This window comes from Cyclopterus lumpus, chromosome 6 (genome assembly GCF_009769545.1).
Source record: "Cyclopterus lumpus isolate fCycLum1 chromosome 6, fCycLum1.pri, whole genome shotgun sequence".
Classification (NCBI taxonomy): domain Eukaryota; kingdom Metazoa; phylum Chordata; class Actinopteri; order Perciformes; family Cyclopteridae; genus Cyclopterus; species Cyclopterus lumpus.
This window is the reverse complement of record NC_046971.1, coordinates 20598988-20622588: the sequence shown is the minus strand read 5'-3', so window position 1 is coordinate 20622588 and position 23601 is coordinate 20598988. Positions and strand designations below refer to the sequence as shown.

The 23601-nt window shown below is 39.9% G+C and overlaps 5 protein-coding genes across 5 annotated transcripts in view; 3 read left to right on the top strand and 2 right to left on the bottom strand.

Moving 5' to 3' along the window:
- LOC117732050 (cytochrome P450 2D15-like) overlaps window positions 1–12143 on the bottom strand; it is a 20626-nt gene extending 8483 nt beyond the window's left edge. The window contains 3 exon segments of the mRNA XM_034534658.1: window positions 6245–6257; window positions 10572–10696; window positions 11982–12143. Coding sequence (XP_034390549.1) covers window positions 6245–6257; window positions 10572–10696; window positions 11982–12143 — 300 coding nt within the window.
- On the top strand, window positions 4162–4589 carry LOC117732644 (histone H2B-like). The gene has a single exon (XM_034535712.1). It carries the CDS (start codon window positions 4177–4179, stop codon window positions 4549–4551), a length of 375 nt encoding a protein of 124 aa, XP_034391603.1. The 5' UTR covers window positions 4162–4176; the 3' UTR covers window positions 4552–4589.
- Window positions 7430–7882, top strand: LOC117732647 (histone H2B-like). The gene has a single exon (XM_034535714.1). It carries the CDS (start codon window positions 7470–7472, stop codon window positions 7842–7844), a length of 375 nt encoding a protein of 124 aa, XP_034391605.1. The 5' UTR covers window positions 7430–7469; the 3' UTR covers window positions 7845–7882.
- LOC117732652 (histone H4) lies at window positions 9223–9591 on the top strand. The gene has a single exon (XM_034535719.1). The coding sequence runs from the start codon at window positions 9236–9238 to the stop codon at window positions 9545–9547; it is 312 nt and encodes a 103-aa protein (XP_034391610.1). The 5' UTR covers window positions 9223–9235; the 3' UTR covers window positions 9548–9591.
- Window positions 12144–13441: 1298 nt separating the features above from the next.
- LOC117731908 (cytochrome P450 2F2-like) lies at window positions 13442–23320 on the bottom strand. The gene is made up of 12 exons (XM_034534459.1): window positions 22998–23320; window positions 21996–22249; window positions 21176–21338; window positions 18430–18582; window positions 18027–18187; window positions 16699–16767; window positions 16458–16562; window positions 16181–16319; window positions 15582–15667; window positions 15159–15260; window positions 14747–14888; window positions 13442–14379 (listed from the first exon to the last, which is right to left on the bottom strand). The coding sequence occupies exons 2-12, from the start codon at window positions 22155–22157 to the stop codon at window positions 14192–14194; spliced, it is 1470 nt and encodes a 489-aa protein (XP_034390350.1). The 5' UTR covers window positions 22158–22249; window positions 22998–23320; the 3' UTR covers window positions 13442–14191.
- Between the last annotated feature and the right edge of the window lie 281 nt (window positions 23321–23601).

Genomic DNA, 23601 nt, shown 5'->3' with positions numbered 1-23601 from the left:
AAGATGGAAGAAGGTTTATGGACTAAGACAGCAATCGCATGCTCTGCCATATTTCTGCATATTGGAGCAGTGAACATGTTTTATTTCCCTCACCTTTCCAGCCTGTGTGGCTGCAGTAAGGCATGGGTGGACTCCATCAAATTTCCCAACAGTCACCATGCGAGGATTAATCTTGTGGTTCAGCTTCAGTGTGAATATAGGGACCAACATGGTGCCTCCTGTAGATCCTGACACGAGCCCAAAGGAGACACACAGTCAGACACCGACAGACAGGAACGGGCACTTTAATATTTCAGATATTTTAGGATAGCAATATGATAAATTAAGGACATGCGCTAATAGGTTGCCATACGATATAGTGACGACAGCGCGTGGTTTTGCTCCACTAATGTAATTACAGGCTTTAGCTACCCCAGACGCCCAGCAGAGAAGGCTGTTGCCTGGCAACATCGAGAGGGAAGCTAACCTAAAGCTGTCCGTCTGGCTAATCTAGTCTCACCGTCGTTTGCTGCTCAAGAAGGACACTATAGAACCCAAAGTCCCACGTGTGACTTTATAACAAACTGCACGCTCTGTTTCAATTTCATGTGCAAGTGTAATCTTGAAAGGAAATTAAAATCGCTGATATTTGCCTTCATTACCTCTCAGGTTACCTAACTAGCCAACGTTACCGTCGCTGGTTCAATGTCTCCGGAAACCCCTTGAGCTATAGACGGCCGTAAAACCAACGAGATCACTTGGGAACCGTAACGTTGCCCATTCAATTTGTGCAATCTCACCTGACCCCCTCTTCAAGCGGTTGGATTGTGGTTCAATGAGCTAAGCAGCTAAGTAGCTAGCTGGACGACAAGGCAACGATAGTTGACAGTCGCTTCCCTGCCAACAACTACTTCCTCTGTGGTGCTTTCAAAATAAAAGACAACCAGTCAACCATGAGAGCGCCGTGGTGGCATGTTGCACGGACTCAATAACTGTAACTTGATGAGGCTCTTGTACTTTGCCGGGCTATTTCAATTTTATGTTTGCAATATATGTAAGCAAAATACTGTATAATGTATAATACTATATATGTATAATATCTTATATGTTTGTTTTGTTTCTTCAACAGGGATGTGGCACGTGTCCTGCATCTCTTCTTCAAACAGTCCTCTCTGTCACAAACCAAGTGCTTTCTCTTTCTATGATAGGAGTACATACATTTTCTTTTCTTCAAAAGTTGTATTTAATGGTTTGTTGTATTTAATGGTTTGCATTTCAGAGGCTGCCACCATGTAACACACATTGTGTTACAGACCAAGAAGTTAAAAGGGGGACTTGAACCCAGGACCTCTTACACTAAAAGGAGAACCATACCCCTATAAACAAGTCTACCTGCATGTGTTGTCCACAGCTGTAGTTACATGCAGTTAAGATACAACACTTTAAACGTGTGACGCACTAACTTGATGCTCACGTCATATCTAGTCCAACAGTTCCCTCTGGTGGTCACAATTTGATATGTATCTGATCAAATCAAATACCGTTTATTGATAAAGCACATTTAAAAACCAAAGTGTTGTCCAATAAAATAACTTTAAATAAGACTTTAAGTATACTTAGTGGTATGATGTGACCTAATGTCTGATTGAAATGTCTATGTTATATTGTTACTGTCTTAAAAGGAGAAACAATTATAATAACAATATAGTTATTCAGAACAGTTGCATAATGTGTAGGTTTTTTACTTTTTTAATAATGGGATGCACTGCTGCATGTCCAAGCAGGAAAAACAGAACCATTGCTTTGATCGTGTCACATGATACAAATGAGAGAGTGGCAATTTCTGGAAATAATGGAAGCAAAGTATTGAGGCCCTGCTTCTTAAATGGATTGCTGATAATTACCAAGACAGCTTTTCATCATGAGCCGTCTTTTTTTTCAACATAGTTTCATCATAGCATATGTGTGTCATTGTTGAGTCAGGGTTGAATTGTAGTTTAAGGTTTTTTGATTTGAAGTTTAAGTCAGAAGGAAAGACTTTCAAGAGTTGGCTGTGCTCACCAGGTTTCACCAGGGTTCTCACAAAAGTGGGAAATCTTGCCTTGTGTATGAGATAAAATCATTTAGAATGAAGGACATATTCAAGAGAGACCTCACATTCAGACGAGCTGGATTACGGGGTGTGGAGTGTAGTAGACATGGGAGCTCTACCAGGATGTTGGTGAGCAAACAGATGTTCCTCATTATGGGACCTGCAACTATATCAGTGTGGTCAGAGAGAAGAGGAGAAGTTGAGTCTGAGCTCTCAGGTCTGGGCCCCAGATGTTCAGTTTTAGTTACATAATTATAGCGTACTGTATATTATTATGTGTCTTATGTGTACTTTTTCAGTTGGTGTGGCCGTTCTAACATATTTGTACTTTGTACTATATGTGAACATTGTACATAGCAATATGCATACACATATCTATCTATCTATCTATCTATCTATCTATCTATCTATCTATCTATCTATCTATCTATCTATCTATCTATCTATCTATCTATCTATCTATCTATTTCCCTTTGAACCACAGAGGTTAAATGCAGGAATCGTCTGGGATTTGAACCTCTCATACTTCAAGTGAGAATTAAAACAAAAAACCTCTCCTTAAGAAGAAAGGAGGTGTTTTAAATCCCCTGCCCTAGTGTGTGCTTTAAAACTCAACTGTGGTGGTGTGGGGGCTTGAAGGCCACATCTCTCTGGTCAAAGAGCTCCCTCTGCTGCACAACAGTTCATATCCTATTGTCTGGGTATCTGACATCTGGAGATCAAAAACCTGCTGGTGGTCATCGGGTGTGTGAAATAATAAAGTTGCATTACTATGAACTCTTTTATAAAAGAATATGGTAACTTATGAAAACTGAAAAAAGAAATATCTGAAAAAAGTTAATTTAAGGATATAATAAAGAAAAAGTAGCAATTATACATCCTACCATGACTCTATGGATGTTGTACGAAATGACAGTTAAGATTATTTTACAAGATTTTAATTGAGTTTTTTTTAATTTAATTTAAATAAAATCTCATTAAACATCTAAACTCTGACTGATTATCATCCAAAAACCAAAGGTCCTTTTAAGGGCCACACACTTACTCAACATAAAGAGCTGCGTTTCTTAACATTTTGTAAGGGCTTACAAGGCATTTCATTGTTATATTAAGAAAATATTATTTCTGTGTTTCAATTACATTTTAAATTCCCTGTTTACTCATGTTTCAGAAGATGAATATGATTGAAACAAACTAAGAAATGATTACATTGTTTTTTTGTGAGTTTAATGAAGCTGGATGGAACAGTTTAAGCTAATTTACACCTCATTGTAGTTACTTTATTGTATATATTCTGAAATGGTCTGTTTCAGACATTGTTATGGTGCTATACACCTTGAATTAATTAATAGTAAACAATGTATAATGTCTCTAACATGGTATACAAAATATAACACCATCTGCACTGTTGCCAATTGATATTACACAGTTCCATATTTTCCTAAATAGAATAACTTTATCAACGCCTTCATTCGTTTTCAGTCTGTTCTCTCTGGTAAACTTCCAAATCTGAATGTCTGTTCCTGCTGCTGAGCAATAACATGCTGCATATTAACAATACTTCTGCATAGATGTTTATGGTTGAGCTCATTTAACTTTAGAAAACGGTATTCTGATAAGTAGCAGTCAAACAAATGTAGTGGAGGAAAAGCATAATAGTTACCAGTGAGGTAGAAATATAAAGTAAGAAAATATTTAAGTAAAGTACAAGTAGCTCAGTATAATACCTAAGAACCGTACTCCAGTATATGTATTTAGTTACTTTTGTTTTTTACTGTTGGTTCAGTTTGTTGGCTTCTCTACATTTTAATTCCAAGAAATATATTATTCTATATTTTAATATTTCCTATAATTTAATATTGGATGGATTGGATTATTTTATCACAGCTTTTGCAACGCTCACACATACTCTGACTCCTCCACATGCCTCACACCAGGCTCACTAAATACATCCGCTCACAAGAACAGTGACTTGTTCCGCGTATGCTCCGCTCAGCAGCCAATCGTGTGCGGGCAACAGCACAGCCTCATTTACATCGAGTTGATATATATTCACCGTCCTGAGCTTCTGGAGATATCTTCCGACACCGAAGAATCCAACAGTCATGCCTGATCCCTCCGTCAAAGCGCCCAAGAAGGGCTCCAAGAAAGCCGTCTCTAAGACCGTCAGCAAGACCGGCAAGAAGAGGAGAAAGTCCAGGAAGGAGAGCTACGCCATCTACGTGTACAAGGTGATGAAGCAGGTCCACCCCGATACCGGCATCTCCTCCAAGGCCATGGGCATCATGAACTGCTTCGTGAGCGACATCTTTGAGCGCATCGCCGGTGAGGCCTCTCGTCTGGCTCACTACAACAAGCGCTCCACCATCACTTCCAGGGAGATCCAGACCGCTGTCCGCCTGCTGCTGCCCGGCGAGCTGGCGAAGCACGCGGTGTCTGAGGGAACCAAGGCCGTGACCAAGTACACCAGCTCCAAGTAAACCTGCTGGAGACCAACACCACAACGGCTCTTTTAAGAGCCACACACTTCTTTTAAAGACCAATTCCTTTTTCTGAACATGTTGGGACTGCAATGCAATAATATAATCCATAACAACCATTGACTGAGGTATTTTAAAAGTAGTTCATGACTCCTTAATGTCCTCATAACAGTACAAAAGGGAATCGGATTTTTTGTATCTCTTAACTTGTCTCGTCTCCCATCATGTTACAGTCTGAGCTGGGTTGTTTCACCACATTCCTCCAGGAGGTTGCTATAGCTGCGATTTTTGCACATCAATCTACATTGAATAAAAACATAATTCTACATTAAATGTACAATAACGAGCACTGTTTCAGATTCTGCTGATCATTGGAATGTATGTACTAAGAACTGCTCTTAATTGTTGTTGAATAACATATAAATAATATAGACTAATAAATAAATGTTTTTCTTATTTCAAGTAAAATATTGGCAAATAAAATGCATAAAGCTTTGAAAAACTTAAAATATTCAAATATATTTTAGTGAATTGTTGTTGAGAAAATAATTTATAGATTCATTTGTGTGTGAAGTGGTCAATCAAAAAGCCACGATATTACTATTCATCTCATCTTCTAAAAATATACATTTTTCTGTGAATTCATATCAACCTGTATATTTACCCGTTATGCCTGTACATTACATATATCTGGATAGACGCAAACAATCATTTTCAATGATTACTATCTGGGATTGCCTATTTTTCTCACTCCATGCTTTTGAGTTGCAACAAAGTGAAACGAGTATTCAGACCCCTTCTTTTAACCACATCTACTCTCATAACGAATTAAAAACATGTTTTTATATATGATAGAAATTATATTTCTAATTGTATGTAATTTTAAAAAAAAGTTAAAGGTTAAGTTAACAGCTGTGAATCAAAAACGTGTTTGAGTTCACAAAAACAATTTGATTTGACTGTAAAATCAGATTTCATGCTGACAATTATGACAGTGCTAATTTATAATTGACTGGCAGCACAACAAGTGGATTTTAGGATAACTGGGGTTTTAGGTGCTTAGTGAACTTCTCCTGAAAGCATTCAGACAAATGTATTTTAGTTGTATCTCAAATGTTCATGCTCTTTGATGTGATTCTACTTTACTACTATATAATTGTATGTAATACCTTTATTTAAATTAAATAGGTATTTTATTCACCTTTTGGGTTTGTTAAAGTACACTTGTAAATAGTGAGTAACTATTGGAGCTAATTTGAACGTTTCTCATGTAATCAATTGCACGTAAATTACAGACTGCTGTCACTCTAATAATCATTAGTAATAACCGACCGTTGAGTGGAGCCCAGGCACGTGCACAGATAGACCCCTAGTGGTGCTCAAGCACCTGCCCTTTTGCCCTGGATTAGAACAGTGCCCCTTCTGCTGGAGCCCAATTGTTTCTTCATTCATCAGTATCTAAGTATAAAAATGACTCTCTCTGTCATCAATTCCCCCCAAATGTGTTTCATATCTGACGGGGCATTTATTTGAGTTCCGCGCCCCTCCCTCCTCCTCCTCCTCCTCTTCGTGCTCACGCAGTGCTGAGCGCCGCCCAACGCGTGCAGCCTACTTCTTCTGACCCGCAGCATCAGACAAACAGGGACTGACGGTGTGTGTGCAATCCCCCGACGTTGTTTGGTGATAAATTAACCACATTAGCGCCGCTGAAAACATTACGTCGCAACTGGTCCGACGTTTCCTATAAAAATAAACAAACAAAAAACTCACGAAATCCGTGATTTCAAAGCCTTGTCCAGCTGTTTACTGACGTTTGTTATGTTTAACCCTCCTATTAACTGTGGGGTCAATTTGACCCCATTCAATGTTTGACGTCTCTAAATAAATGATTGACATCATTTTTTTTGCTTCATATTTCATGACTTTTCCTTATTTATTGGGGACAACTGGGTAAACATAAAATTCACGTGATATGTTTTCAATGTCCTATACATAATCTTCAGAAACTTTACTTAGTGAAGAGAGACTGGCACCAAGGAGGATGCTCCTGTGAAGATCCTTGATAATTTGAGTTAGTTAAATATACAAGTTGAGTGTTTTCTATTTATTATTATTTTTAATTTCACAAGTAATTTTGTCCCCTTTTTTGAGCACCTGCCCCCCAACATGTCTGTGCACGTGCAAGGTGGAGCTTTGTTATGTGGTTTTTATTATGGAACTAATTGTGGTGCGTTGAGACAGCGGAGATACTTTCAGATTTTCACGGACACGAAGTACATTTTATTCATAAAACGTGTGAGCTTTGTGCAGTCACGCCAATGACAATAATAAAAGAAGTAAAAGCTCTTAAGGATTGTGTGGGTGGCTCTTAAAAGAGCCTTTTATAGGAGCGTTGGTTGTTCTGCAGCTCACTTCGGTGCTGCCTTCTTGGCTTTGGGCTTGGCAGCCTTCTTGACGGGGGTCTTCTTGGCTACGGGGGCCTTCCTCGCCACCTTCTTGGGGCTCTTGGTGGCTTTTTGGGGCTCTTTGCGGCCTTCTTTGGGCTCTTGGCCGCTGCGGGTTTCTTGGCCTTCTTTGCGGCAACAGGTTTCTTCGCTGCCGCCGCTTTGGGCTTCTTGGTCGCTGCAGGTTTCTTAGCTGCGGGCTTCTTGGCTGCGGGAGCAACTTTCTCCTGCTTGCTGATACAAAGTTATAAAACATACAGGTTTACAACTGTATCACTTACAGTAACTTAGTCACTGAAACACTAAATACATCTGTTCCCAGAAACATGTACGTCTTTTGCGCATGCTCAGTCACGCTCAGCAGACAGCCAATCGTGTGCGGGCAACAGCACAGCCTCATTTACATCGAGTTGATATATATTCACCGTCCTGAGCTTCTGGAGATATCGTCCGACACCGAAGAATCCAACAGTCATGCCTGATCCCTCCGTCAAAGCGCCCAAGAAGGGCTCCAAGAAAGCCGTCTCTAAGACCGTCAGCAAGACCGGCAAGAAGAGGAGAAAGTCCAGGAAGGAGAGCTACGCCATCTACGTGTACAAGGTGATGAAGCAGGTCCACCCCGATACCGGCATCTCCTCCAAGGCCATGGGCATCATGAACTGCTTCGTGAGCGACATCTTTGAGCGCATCGCCGGTGAGGCCTCTCGTCTGGCTCACTACAACAAGCGCTCCACCATCACTTCCAGGGAGATCCAGACCGCTGTCCGCCTGCTGCTGCCCGGCGAGCTGGCGAAGCACGCGGTGTCTGAGGGAACCAAGGCCGTGACCAAGTACACCAGCTCCAAGTAAACCTGCTGGAGACCAACACCACAACGGCTCTTTTAAGAGCCACACACTTCTTTTAAAGACCAATTCCTGATGCTGGCAAAATATAATGTTATGAGCCACTTTGAGTCTAAACACTACATCGTTTCAATGTTAGTAAGATTGTCCTGGTAGATTGAAAAAAACTTTTCAGTAATGGGAGACAGACATAGGTCACTGTTATTCGGACAAGACCTTTTGAAAAAAATGAGAAACAAATAATCCCTGATCTAAATGTTGTATATTAATTTAGTTTTATCTAATATACTGAGCAGCAGTTGCATAGATGTAAATGGAGCCCACAGCAGTTGAGTAAGAGATCTGGTCTCTTGATTGTCTTGATGCTGTACGTTAGTTACATTTTTAAGTATAATATTGACTAACATTGATCAGCAGGTGGCTCTAAAGCAACGAAGAGTCTCAACAACCTTCAAGAAGATCAAACGAAGAAGAACAGCCTCGTGTCCTTTCACTTGTCAATCTGTTATTAAAGTCTTCTGATTATTCACTGTGTTAAGAGTGGCAAGTTAAATCCCATGCTTTCTTCTTCTATGCCATTGTGGATACAATGTGTTGAAACAGTTGTATTTCAAAGATACATTGTTTCAGAAATGCAACAATCCTACACCTGCTAAAGATGTATTGATCTCACTTGAAACGAGAGATTCCGTAAATGAGGCGTCATAGAGAACAGCGTCCCCAGTGTCCATACCTATATACATCTATCTTCACAAGTTGATGGAGCTGACAGAACTATACACGTGTTAATTGTTCTCCTGGTTCCGGCGTTGTTTACCTCGTTTGAGTCACATTTGTATCAAATTAGACTGAATTCACAGATGTTCAACTTTATCTTATCACGAGTCAGGTGTCAAACATATAATGTGCTTATGACTCCGGTTTGATTTTCATATATTTTGTTACATTGGAACCCACAGACAATAAATTAAGCTAAACCACATTATGTAAATGATTCCCGACTTCATGATTAATTACAATATGAATATAAATAAATACAGTGAGAGAAAAAAAAGACTCAGATCCGATGAGATCCCGATTATTAAATCGGTATCTGCTGATTTCTCTACATAGTCACATCGTGATCGTCCTCGACATTGTACTAAAGTAATTATAAAGTAAATGTTTGAGTACAAAACTGGTCAGCTTGTCAACAAGCAGTGGGAGACAATATGTCCCTGATTAATGTTTTTGATCAGTAGGTGGCGCTAAATCACCAAAGAGTCTCATCATCAACCTTCATGAAAGCCCACGAAGAAGAACAGCCTCGTGTCTTCTATCACGTCCTCAGACAGGATATAAATATGTGTGAACTCCTCGTGGTTCTTTACTTCGTTGAAACACTTTGACCAGTGAAGATGAGCGGAAGAGGCAAAGGAGGAAAAGGACTCGGCAAAGGAGGCGCTAAGCGTCACCGCAAAGTCCTCCGTGATAACATCCAGGGAATCACCAAGCCCGCTATCCGCCGTCTGGCTCGCCGCGGTGGAGTGAAGCGTATCTCCGGTCTGATCTACGAGGAGACCCGCGGAGTGCTGAAGGTCTTCCTGGAGAACGTGATCCGTGATGCCGTCACCTACACCGAGCACGCCAAGAGGAAGACGGTGACCGCCATGGATGTGGTGTATGCTCTGAAGAGACAGGGACGCACTCTCTACGGATTCGGGGGTTAAACTCTGACTAGCATCAAACAACCAAAGGTCCTTTTAAGGGCCACACACTTAAACATAAAGAGCCAATTGATATCACACAGTTCCATATTTTTAAAACATAAAGAGCTGACTTCCTAAAATGTGTAAAGGTAATTTTCAATTGATTTCAAATCCCTCTGAGTTGAAATGCAACTGGAATAATTTTAAGCTAATTTACACATCATAGTCAGTTACTGTATTGAATATATTCTTACATCGTCGGTTTCAGGCATTGTTTTGGTCCTATACACCTTGATTTAATATACAATCAATCCCAGAGTTGGGAGTCAATAATAAAACAAAAATAATGTCTCTTCCCAATTCTAACATGTGTAACTAGTGGGAAAGATGATGTCACCACTAAAGTAACAAGAGGAGACTGTACTTCAGAGAAACCCAGCAAGACGTAAAGAGCCAAGCAGGAAGTAAAATCCTTCATGTCAAGCGACCATCTGGTGTTATATTTAGCAAATTCAAACAAAAGGACAAAGGAAGTCTTATTGATGCTCATTTATACTTAATAGTTTAATGGACCCGTATGAGGCTAAAGCTCTTACGGTGGTGATAGTTTACACGTTTTATAGAATGTATTGTGACCCAAAGGGAGACAATAAATGAGTAATGTCACCAGTAAGTTTAATGCCACTTCATACACAAATACTAACATCAAATAAAAATGTCCTACGTTATCATTCAGCATAGTTTTAAATTCTTCATTGAAGCTATGATGCATGAATTATGCTACAGTGAACAAAAACACAAGGTGTGAAGAGCAAACAGATGTTTTTGTTTTATTTATAACATGTTTAAAGTGTATAAAGATACACGATTTATAAATATACAGACAAAAACGTATATAAGAAAGTGCTGTGTGTCTGCATCAGAAGCTCAGGACCTTTTTTTTGTTAAGAGTTTTCCTTCCGACTTAACATCAATTGAACCCTGAGGCCATTATCGCTGTAATAAAACAAGGTTTAATGGTTGTTTGCCAGACTGTGAAAGGAACGCTTCAAGACATACCTTGAACATTTTAAAGGCTTTCTGGAACGGTAGTGGCAGGTTTCGCACAATGGGAACAGCGTCATAAATCTGTATGAGAGAGAAAGTACAACGTTTTATTGCCAAGTTATCCTAAGACGTCTGTGTTAGTGCAGTTCTCAGTGACAATAGGCCCTTTTTACAGCAGACGTTGTGGCTTGTCATCAGGGTGACCAGATCCTAAAAAAACAAATGTGGACAATGTGGGACTCATTAAAATGTTGATATGATGTCTATCTGACTTTAAAAAATAAACATTTCCTATCCAACTTCTTTTGGTTCCCGCTTTTGCACCAAGGCATATTATAACAATACAAGAAAGAACAGAAACGGAGTACAGTGTGGGGAAAGTGAGGCATCCTGAATACAAGAGCCCTAGAAATCCAACAACAGTCGTCACTGGTGTCCGACTCACATTTCCACAGTCTGAAAAAGCACAGCAACAAAAGACAGATACAATATATAGTGAAGAGTATGACAATATAAATATAAACACAGATGGAGAGTCTAGTGACCAGAAATGAAACACATCACATTTGGCAGAATGAGTTTATATCATTTATTAATTTTTGTGTCTGTATTTATTCATTTTAATCAATTTAAAAATCACTATGTTAAAATCCAGAATATGGTTATGGTGTCTTTTGAACATTAGAATCATGCATTATTGTAAATGTTTAGGGGAAAATTTAAATGATGTGACTCACATCGAACCCGACCCAAGCCTCACATAAGGACGATAAATGATGTAAAAAGTGTTTCTTCCTGACTAACATGTTGTTCGTGGTTGTTTTGCTGTTCAGTACTACAATTTACATTCACGTTGTATTGAATAGGAAAAAATAAAACCAATAAAATGTCAAACTCGGGATCCTCGCTCCTCAGAGCAGAACTGAGGGCTTTGAGACAGACTTCAAGAGTGGACCAGAACAACTTCCGGTGCAAGCGAGAAATATAAAATAAGAGACTTGGGATGTATCCTGTGTCCAAGCCTTTGTTCAATAGCCCGGCAGGATACCAGCAACCTGAAATCAAAGCAGCTAAATGGAATTCAGCCATCATTACTTTGATTATTTTTCTCTGATGAGTCAAAATGTCTTGTGAAAATACCTAATATGATGATAAATTGGTTGGTTTGCTAAATGACTGAACTATATAACAATAAAAAAGGTACAAGGTGATGGTTGAGATCCATGCATTGCAGGGCAATGATGCATTATTTTAAACAACTATTCATTCAGACAATGCAAAAATAAAGATGCTAGACATGGAATGTTATCCATTAAGGTTATGAAATCTTTCATAATCCATCAGGAGATGTATTCAGTACATACATATAGTAAGCACGTATGTTCTCTTGGTAATGATGTAACTTTACCTTCTCCAGATCTGCGATAGGGCTCTCCAGATTGAGCTGCAGCACATTTCCAAAGATGGGGATTGGTCGAGGGCCTGGTGGGAAATTGTTGGGCCTTTGGGTTGGAAAGAGGAGCTGGAAGAGCAAAACAGCTGCCAAGAGTAGAACCGCGGATGCCAACATGGTGAAGTAGTCATCCCGATCAGTTGCACACTCCTTTTTATTCCTTCTCTGCAACTTTGTTTGCTTTACAAATGCAAACAACCTTTGCACAGTCACGTGGCCTGCAGTGTTAAATGCACTGATTTAACCTAAAAACTGCAACCAACCAAGAGATAAGAGTCAAATCACAGTCATCACTGATGCAGCAGAAAAAGCAATTCAAACATTAGTGCCAAATATTCCTCACTGGTCGTGCCTTAATTCTCAGTACTACAAGATGTGATTAAACTGAAGATACTGTTAGAAAAGAAACCCCCACTCTCAAGCTAAAGCATTTCAGGTAAATATACTATACAAATAGAACCTCTATAACAACTCCACGGCAAGCGTGCATGGTCTCTCTCTTAATCTGCTTCAGTAGATCTTTTTTCACATTTCAAATTGTATATGGCAAAACATATGGATTTCTTTAATGTTAAACCTGAAGAGAACTCTCTAGTTCTGTGCAGCTTTTGAGACACGACTACAGAAAGAAACAAAACGACCATGAAGACAAACAAAACAACTACAAAAAGACAAACCCACAAAAAGAACCAAAATAACAAAATTACCATAAAAGAATCGCAGACAGAAAACAACAACTATAGGGTTTTCTAACGCTTGTGGAGCAACATTATACAAACTGCCCTTGAGAGGCCAAATTGAGGCCCTGAACTTCAGACAGAGAGGGATGGATGCCTTCTCCTCGACCTTATTGTGTAACAACAAATATATTTATGTTATATACATCTAAATATGTACAGAATGTGTTTTTAGTGTTCAAACTCACATTGAATGTTAAACACATTACCCAATTCTGTCCACTTGAGGCAGCCATTAACTACCTGTTGTCTTGTCTTTTCCCAATTTAAATGGTCAGAGGAATCTAAATATATTGTGTTACTAAGACAAACCATTCTAACTGTCCATACCATAACGGTGGATAGACACAAGGCAGAATAAAATACTACTTTTAACACACTTTTGCCATACATACTTACTTTGTATAATCTATGGTTACATCAGCATAATTGTAGTCTCTTCTATTGACTTGTAAAGAAAGACAAAACACCAAGAAGAAGACAAAAACTATTGCACATATTGCCAAACTTTGTGGTTGGCTACAACATATGTAATGGTGTAATGGTTTAAAATAAACTAATAGTACCATTGGACTTGTGCAACATAAGGCAATGCATTAGAACAGCCCCATAGTAAAACTATATAACCAACGCTCTCAAGATGGAGTTTGGACCACAATCAAGTTGGGAAGACTAAAATTGTTACTATTGCAGTTTATTCTTTATTTAAACTCATAAAATTGGCATAATTGTTAGGAAAAACGGACAGAAAAGAGGACGTGCTTGGACAGGTTCATACAAAGGTTTGTTGTCAAAGGCACTTTGAACGGGACAAAGAAGTTGTTAGAGGCTTAAGAAGCATACCGATAAAGATACCAGGGATGGACAGGGCGTTGGAATTACCACTAGACATGCTACCCATTGAGGTAATAAACCACCAAATGGATGGGGATACAGCTGGAAACAGCAATCTCAGCATAAAGCTGCTGAAGTGTCAATCACTATTAAAAACAAGATGATAGTCATTGCATGAGCATACCAATTCCCACAGTGCTGTGTCAGCGCTAAAGAAAGGTCCAGCTCCATGCATTATCATTCTGGTACAGAAGAAGAGACAATTTCTTTAAACCAATTAAAGTGTTCTTGGTTAAGCCCAGGATGCAGCGACAGTGCCCTTGGTGGAAGGTGGAGCAGATGGTGGAAGTGGAGGCTTATACCCACAGTCTAGATCTGGTCAGAAAAACAGCGTGCCAATGTTGGCAATGCGTTCCATTGATCAACTTGTTTAAGCTCATGGCATTAGCAGGTGATGCTATTGAAAAAAGTGCACGTTTTATTGACTGCTAAAGTGAAGGTAACTGAGGTTATAGTTAGTTTAGTGGCCGCAATGCTAACAGTGAAGGCTGCATGATAGGAAGCTCAACATGTTGTTGGCTCGTTGGTCATCCATTAATTTGTTTCCCGAAGTTGGAGTTTCATGCGATAAGGTTTGGGAGTCAGAGTGACCCCATAGACTGGAGTGAAGTCTGGCTCTCCTGCATCCTCAGGCCAGAGGAACTTAAACTTCCTCAGCAGCGTCACCATGATGAGGAAGAGCTCCATACGAGCCAGACCCTCTCCGAGACACATACGAGGACCTAAGACATAAGAAAAGACCTCATAGTCATCTACAAGAGTTTGATTTAACCCACCCTCTTTTCTACTAGAATCTACTAGAGTCTCAAAAAGTAGAATGAGAGCCATAGAACTTCAGCAATAAAAGCTCCACTGGGGTGGAACCAGCTTCCAGTTTCAGTCCAGGAAGTAGACACTATCTCCACATTTTAGAGTAGCCTTCAGACTTTCCTCTTTAATAACGCTTACAGCTAGGGTTGGCTCAGGTCTGCCTTCGACCAGCACCTAGTTATGCTGCTTTAGGCCAAGACTGCATCGGGACTACCTAGATTACGTTGAGCTCCTCTTGTTCCTTATGAGGCAATTAACTTGACTAGAATTGGCACATACCTGCAGAGAAAGGCATGAAGGCCTCTGGTTTGACAAACTCTCCCTGGTCATTGAGGAAGTTTTCAGGGTTGAATTCATTTGGGAATTTCCATTGTCCCTCCTCATTCAGCACCGAGGAAAGATTAGGGATGATCAGCGTACCCTGTTGAAAAAATGAAGCAATAAAGGAACGGGCAAAGAGGAATGATGAGAACATTTTTAGGAGCTTAAGATTTGCTTAAACTACCCAGGTCAAATACTGAGGCTAACATCACCATAATGTTTGTACCATACTTAAATAATCTGTAATCTACATTTCTCAAACTCAGTCAAATCAAATGTCAATTATAATTCGCGGATAAGTCACATTCCCTGCAGAAAACAGGGAATGTTGACAATATTGACAGTATAGGTAAGGCCAGTTGCGTCGTACCTTGGGGATGGAATATCCCATGAGCTCTGTGTCTTTAGTCGTACAGTGGAAGACACTGAGTGGAACAGTGTTGGCTACCCTCTGCACTTCATGGATCACGGCCTGGATGAAGAAAGATTGAAATATCATGTTCCCATACTTTATCTAAATGGGGCCTACATGAAAAACAATGCAAAACAAGCTCAGCCACAAAACCAAAGCAGCAATATGGGAACCAGCCCGCAATATACTGACAAAAGATTACGATGGAGGCCTTTCAAAAGAAATGATTACAATTAAAACAGATTCACTCACCAGATTTATTGTTTAAATTTGAACAATTTTGTGCATGGCCCCCAACTGTGTATGCTCTATAAATGGGCTACCCAGACCCGTGTGTACACATCAAATAAAAGTGAAATTATGAAAAAAGTGATGATTTACCTGCATGTAGGGCATGCTGTTTCGGTCCTCAGCACTGGCCTGATCCTTCCCATCCAACACCTCGTCTATCTCCTGCTGACAACGCTCTGAGAGAAACAGTAAAGATAACAATAATACTTTGCAATACAATTGAAATGTGAAGACAAACACGAGGAACAATATGATTGAGAGTGGATGAAAGGTAAACCTATGCAAGGGTGGAAGTAAATTAATTCTAATGTGTGGTGTCCCAGACCAGTGCTCTCATTCATTTTTTGCCAGCAAAAGTTGATTTCACAGGTGGAAATGACAGTCTTCAGTTCATTTTATCAGGTGAAGCTGAATAAGGTTAGTTTCATAAATTGACAAAATGTGTGCTCACTGAAAGTAGTTGTCTCTGCTTTAGCCAGAACAATACAGACATTCCTATTTGACAGTTTAAAGATCCAACAATGATTTATCGGTCGATTTCCACAACCAATAACATAAATAAAGGTGTTTTGATATGGCTCCCTGAAACTTTGAAAGAAAGTATTCCTGCATGAAACATTGAGAGATGTAGAGATACAATTCTTAGATAGCAAGACAACGGTAGAACTATGGAGCCATCAGGTGCATACCTTGTATGTGTGGGTAGTTCATAAGGTAGAGGAAACCAGTAAGCAGGGTGTTGGAAGTAGTGTCAGTCCCAGCAAAGTGAAGATCTAGGATGTACATCGTCAGCTGTGCTTCTGAAAAGGAAGACTGATCATCACCTGCCTAAAGAGAAGAGAATGATCGTTTTAGAACAGAAAGATATCTGGAGTCAGTTAAAAGATTACGATGCAAATGTAAATGTCTTTCATTTAATGTCATTTATTTATAATTCAGTTCACTTTTCTGTGTTCTGGGATTCACCTTATCCATCCGATCCAGATAACAGTCAACAAAATCTCGTGGCTCTCCAGGGACTCTTGTCTGCTTGTGCTCATTCATCCAAGAAATCGCAAGTTTCTGACAAGTCTGGAAAACATTCAAGTCAACATTCAGAATTTGCTTCATTGACACAATGCACATGTTTTGGTTGATTCTGTATACATATTTGACGTGAGGTGAGAGGACCATTATTTTGTATATACTTAGATAGATATCAACATACCTCAACATTCTTAAAGGCCTTTCTGAAGGGCAGCGGCAGGCTTCGAATCATGGGAAAAGAGTCATAAAGCTGTTTAAAAAAAGAATGTATATGTAGTTTATTTAAAACCAACCGCGCAGGATTCTGCATCCTGGCATGAATTACTCTGAACAAATAGTTTTAACTTTACATATAGGCTAACATTCTGTGCTTAACTAGATAAATAGCTCCTAAATATCTGAGGCAAGGTGAGTATGTTTGGTAAAGTTAGACTGAAGGTGTGTATATAAAAATTAGGAATACGGTTGATCAGCATACTTGCCAAACTTCAGATATCGGAGCCTAAATAATGCTGATTAATCACCTAACTGAAAAGAAATCTTGTGTAAACATCCTTAAAATGTAACATCCTGCTAAATGTAGAAAAGTCAGCAAAGCTCCTTTTCCCAGTTAAATGTGTTTGAATGCTAACTGCCTGATGATTTATGATGCTTTTCCATAATTTCTTTTTGATGAAATGAAATCCTGACATGACATGCTGTTATACCATTAACATTGCAATAATAAATTTGTATGGCAAAATGTGTAATTACGACAGCAACAGTAACTTTAAAACCAGATTTTTCTACAAGCGTTTATGGCATTAATGCCAGCTATAGCAGAAAAAAAGCTCTGTCTGTCATGACAGTCATATACTGAGGGCCTCTCCTTTACTCTGGTGACTCTTGAAAGGCATCTGTTCCCCCTGCACCTGTTTAATTATTATACACAGTTTATTCTGCACAGCAAAGAGGAGCGTCATGACGGGGATAGTGCTCATTATAATGTGTCCCTGATACCACCTCGGAACCAAGGCAAATGCGCCACAGCTGAGCCAAAAGTGCGTTTGGGATGTTCCAGACGCACTGGGCAGGGCACACTGGACTGCTATCTGGCCACAACGTCATTTCCTGAGGTATGAATCGGCTTTTGGAAGAAAATAAAGCTTGTTGCCGGTTTAAAAGAAACCCTAGATCATATGTCATCACACGCTTTAAAGCCACAATGACGTGTGTCTTTAAAGCGTGTGAACAGTGCCAATTGGGTAACTCTCGCGGTCGATGCATGACAGTTGGCAGCCCTGCTAGTGACATTCCCATTAGCCCCAGGTGGAGCATTTTGATTGGTGCCAATTGACAAATGCTAGCATGCTAACATGCTAAACTAAGATGGTGCCTGTGGTAAACAATATACCTGCTAACTATCAGCGTGTCGGCCTGCTAACGTTAGCTCTGAGCACTACTGACCCTAAAACTGAGCCTGGCTTAGCTGAGGTCTGGTTTAAAAGCAGAAACATGCCTTTGACTCACCATAGCCCATGGTCCATTGGCTATCTTGGCATTCTCAGTAAAGCATTGAACAATCACTTTGATGACCTCATCATCATACTCGTAGCGTATGCCGAAGAGAACCTGGCAGATGATGTTGGAGGCCGCATTATGAAACATAATTCGAGGACTTATAGATTGACCTGTAAAATAAATAATGTTGACTAACGTACAACACAGTATTGTGCAAGAATGCAAACAAGAGCATAAAACTCTCAATGAACAAGCAAAACTCAACGTTCAACATTAATTGAAATTTGTTATCAAGATCCACATTGTAACATTATCAAATAATAGAGTATTAGTGGAGTATTTTGTGCTGCTCAGACGTCAGTGATTGAACCCTGCCAGCCATAGGAGGACTGTGGGCCCACAGATAACATACCAATGCTCTTCTCCAGCGTGTCCATGGTGTATTTGATCTCTTCATGAATCCTCTCCTCCATGCTATCTTTCCCCATACCAAAGTTCCTCAAAGTCATCAGAGCAAAGCGACGTTGCTCCTTCCAACTCGGGCCGTAATCGGCCAGAATCACTCCTATAACAGGCGAAGTGGCACAAAAGCAAACTGTTAAAATTGAAATGTCTCGGATATCCCCGTCCACTATGATTAGCAGCGTTTTTTCAGAGCTCTACTTTCCAGCTTGTTTTATTATTTACTCTCCTCAGTACTTTAATGTTGCTTCTTCATTTATTTCCAATTGGCATTGATGTTTACCGTTCATTACAGTCAGTGGTCTCAATTTTTCAATGATCTATAAACTTTTTGAACTAATCTTGAGCAGATGGATGGTTCTTCCAAAGTATAACACCACTTTGGTATTTTCTTACTTACTATATTATATACACACACACACATATATATATATATATATATATATATATATATATATATATATATCAGAGACTACAACCCATCATGACAGCTGGGTAATGAACTGCCCAGCTGAAAGAGAGCGGGCTGATTACCCTGGGAGGACTGATATCATTAAATACAAAGCCTTGATTGGTGATGCACCATCATATCTTAAGGAGCTTGTAGTACCATATTGCCCCACTAGAGAGCTGCGCTCACTAAATGCGGGGCTACTTGTGGTTCCTAGAGTCCTAAAAAGTAGGATGGGAGCAAGAGCCTTCAGTTATCAAGCTCCTCTTTTATGGAACCAGCTTCCACTTTCAGTCCGGGAGGCAGACACAGTCACCTCATTCAAGAATAGACTTAAGACTTTCCTGTTTAATAGTGCTTATAGTTAGGGCTGAATCAGGTTTGCCCTGGTCCAGCCCCTTGATATGCTGCTATAGGCTTATAGGCTGCTGGGGGATGTTTTAGGATACACTGAGCACCTATCTCCTCTTCTCTCTCTCCTTATGGATGAATTTACATCTCTCCATTGCACCTTATTAATTCTGCTTCCTCCCCGGATTCTTTGTGACTTCACGTCTCATAGGGTCCATTGGACCTGGAGGTGTCTGATGCCTGGTGAACCGGCCTCCCGCGTCGGCCCTGCTGATGCGCCCCGCCCCCCCTCCTCTCTACCTCCTTCTGTTTCATGGATTGGAGTTCCATTCATACATTGTCATATTCATGTAATGTGTTTATGTAACTTTGTAAATGCTGTTCATTCTGTACACATGACATCTATTGCTTCTGTCCATCCGGGGAGAGGGATCCTCCTCTGTTGCTCTCCTGAAGGTTTCTTCCCTTTTTTCCCTGTCAAAGGTTATTTTTGGGGAGTTTTTCCTGATCCGATGTGAGGTCCTGGGACAGGGATGTCGTATGTGTACAGATTGTAAAGCCCTCTGAGGCAAATTTGTAATTTGTGATATTGGGCTATACAAAATAAACTGAATTGAATTGAATTGAATTGAATATGAGGGAGAACAAAGGAGAGGAGCAGAGGAGATGAACGAGAGGGTTTTATGTTATGTTAAAGACAATCAACCAGAAGAAAACTGAAGAATACGTGTTTGTTTTGGGTAGTGGCTTTTCTGCTGGAGTTAAGTTTATCCTTTTCTAAATACAGAATTTTGAGTTAGAAACCACTGCTTGTCATCCTGATTTGTGCGCCCACGTCTCACAAGACGATACCGACTTCTCAAGACATCACAATATATACGATACTAGAGTGTCTTGCTTGTCACTCATTTGCCAAAGATTAAAGTTCAATGTCAACACAAAGTATTACATTTTAACAACGAGTCGTCCTCACCATTATTAGCCTTACAACAAATACAATTTAAAAATCGGTCAGAAATGGATACCTACACATTGTTTGTATGTTTTGTCTGGAATTATTGATAAATAATAGCAATAGAAACTTAGCAAAAGTTGTGGCATCAAGGTAGTTGGACCGATTTTGAATGTTGCAAGGAAAGTGCTTCCCCTGCCAAAGGTATTGAATGAAGTCACACTTTTAAGAGAAGAAAAGAGGAGCAGCATGTTTTTTTTCAAAAAGAATAATCTATAGAGACGCCTAACATGTGAATGTGCTGCTTTTCTAAAAGATAGGACGAGTGCAGACAAGTTTGATGGATGATTAACTGCCTGGTTAGTTGATAAAGGGAGAAGATAAGTAAGCTCCAGCCCTACCTCCTTCTCTCTGGCGAACTGAATAGTATACTGTTTGTTCCCCTCCTTTTGAAATAAGAGGCGTTGCCAAACAAAACACAGCTGCTCAGCTTTAAACAAAATCTAGAAGGCAAGACCATATCAGCCCCGTTTTAACCTCCTTTTTCACCGATTACGAGCATGATTTTGATCTGATTTTCAGGTTATATTGATTGCATTTATAGCACTTTGTGGTTCCACTCCTAGTTATATTGCTCAATTGCTGTGCCCCTATGAGCCAGTCAACATACAAATGCTTCTCCCCTATTCTCATTTCCAATCATGCTACAACACGCGCCTGTGGAGAGGCCACACATTTCCATTCACTGCGATAATAATGTCAATACAAACATTAACTGCAGCATTATTTTAACACCATATAAGGTCATGCTGATAACTGTCCCATCCCTATATGCATGTACAGAGACCTACTGCTGACATATGAAGTGCAGAATGTCAGTATACTTAAAAAAAAAGAGAAAAGAGAAGATACATTCACTTCTTAACATCCTGTCCGTCCTACCTTTCCTCTGTGTGCTGTCATTGACGAGCAGGTCTTGGGGTCTTCCAGCAAAATCAACGCCCTTGGTCACTAAAGCCTCCTTAATGGTCTTCATCCCATTGATGACTACTGCTGGTTTGGGACCGAGAAATATGCTGTAGACATTTCCATAAGTCTTCCTCAGCTGGGAGAGAAACAGATAACATGTCAGTGTTTTAAATGAGATTTGTTTATATATCTCATTTAACTTCAGATGGATATTACTTCAATTCAATTTAATCACAAAAAAACAAGTTTGCCCAATTAGAAATTCGGCTAGCAGCGTGAAAAAAATAATAGACACACCTGAGCAGACTCTGTCAGTAAAACAGATTAAGATGAAGAAATTTAATTTCTAAAGAACATCATAAACTAATGCTGCAGAAATCTCACAATCTCCTTGCGAGTATTTTATTGTGTGGAGGTTAGACACTGGGCAATGGCCACTGGTTGGCTACGGTCCAGTAGTTAAGTACACAGGCAGTCAGCTCTGCACAGACAATATGTCCGTATTCGCCTGTTGCGATTACACGTTACCCCAGAAGCACGTCTTTCAGTGCAAAGATTTTAGTGCACATGTTTGTATTTTACACTTGCAGCCGACAGGTGTCATTCATAGTCTCAAAGTGCAGTGGTCCAGCTACTTTTACATCTATTACTATCGGGGAAGGCAGCAGAGCTGCCACATGTGTATTGAAACATTTTGGACACATTTTAAGTACCAATCATAGTGATTACATCAATACAATAACATGTTAATGCATTGGAAGAGCAACATGGTTTGTTTCAGCGTATGTCTCACCCTCTCAAAGTCATTCAGGGGGTTCTCTAGGCTCAGCTCCAAAAGGTTCCCCAGTATCGGCAGGACGGTGGGTCCTGGTGGAAAGTTCTTGGGCCTCCGGGATTTGAGTTGAATGATGATGAAGACGACGCAGATCAACAGCAGGATGATTGACACAAACATGGTGGAATGGACTGAAGAGAAGAGCTGATTGGCTTGCTCTCCGAGTGTAGCTCAGTTCTTAGTGAGGCCACCTCTGGTTGTACTTTGCTCACCTGTATGAAAAAGGTGAGTGGGAACATCAAACAGAAACAGGTCACACACTTTGAGACGCATAAGTTCTGCCAGGCTTTGGTATGAATTGTCCACTAATATAACAATTTATGTTGCTAAATTAGTTCCATGGTGTGCTGCAAAGCTAACTTATTGTCGTGGCTTCTTGCCAATAGAGCTGAAGAAAGTTGATCAGTTACAGTCAGCGGTGGAACGTGACCAAGTGCATTTATTAAAATACCTAAAAATCAGACGTCTTTTTCTTTCATGCCACTTCATACTTTTACTCCACTTCGATTTTTGCATACAACACATATGAAGAGCCTATAAAATACGTTTTTTTAAATAAATGTTTCATGCATTGTATATTCCCAACTTCTTTTAATGAATTTATTTGGTAGATTATTTTTATATCTGGACTGCATGAGAAAGAATCAATCTAACGACCGACATCAACAGCGTGTCTTTTTTTGGCCCGCATTGAGATTCCTTTTACTTTGAATACTGTAAATGTTCCACAGTATTAAGTGCGCAAAAGCATATTAGTCAAGTCACATTTGAAATGCAGGACTTTTACGAGCTGCGCATGCCCAGACTCATCCACAAAAACAACGGATGCCTCCTGCAGAAAATGGAGGCATCCCGCATCGGGCTGCTCTTTCACGGAGAAGTTAGTGGCGAAACGAATGAATTGGTCTTCACCCTCCCAAGTGTTGTCTTGTGAACCCGAAAATAAAGCATATATCTCACCTCAGTATCGCTGCTTGCTTGTTGGTGTGCGGTCTGGACTCAATGCTATAGGGGGAAGGAAGGGGCTATAGACGAAAAACACTCCTTATAAAGGGGAAGGCTACTCAACAGGCTCCTACTGTTTCCATGCATTATATAACAACGTTTTGTCTGTACAGAGGTGGCCGCCTCTCCACTTGGACCACAGCCTGCATGTCGGGTGGTGTCGGACTTCCACACAATGCAACACAAAGCCAGTGTTTGTGGAGGGATTTCAACTCCGCGCGGCTCAGATCACGAGCAGGTGAAAGGGGAACACCTTGTGTTGCTCAATGCGTCGGAAATAAAAACATATAAAGTAACTAACAGACTTCCAACGGATTACTTGGATGAAAACGTATGTTTAAACATGCAAATGAGGCAATATCATGTCATACATCCCACAAAATAAATCTCAACATTGGATAAAGCCAGAGTCAAATTATTGTTTCATTTTGTTGACATGATTAAAATGGTTGTTTGTGACAGAGGAAATGTTTAATATCTCACTCTTTTAATCAGAAAACACTGTCAACAAGCATAAAGACAGAAAAAAAACGTGCCATGTTTTTAGGGAATGCAAATT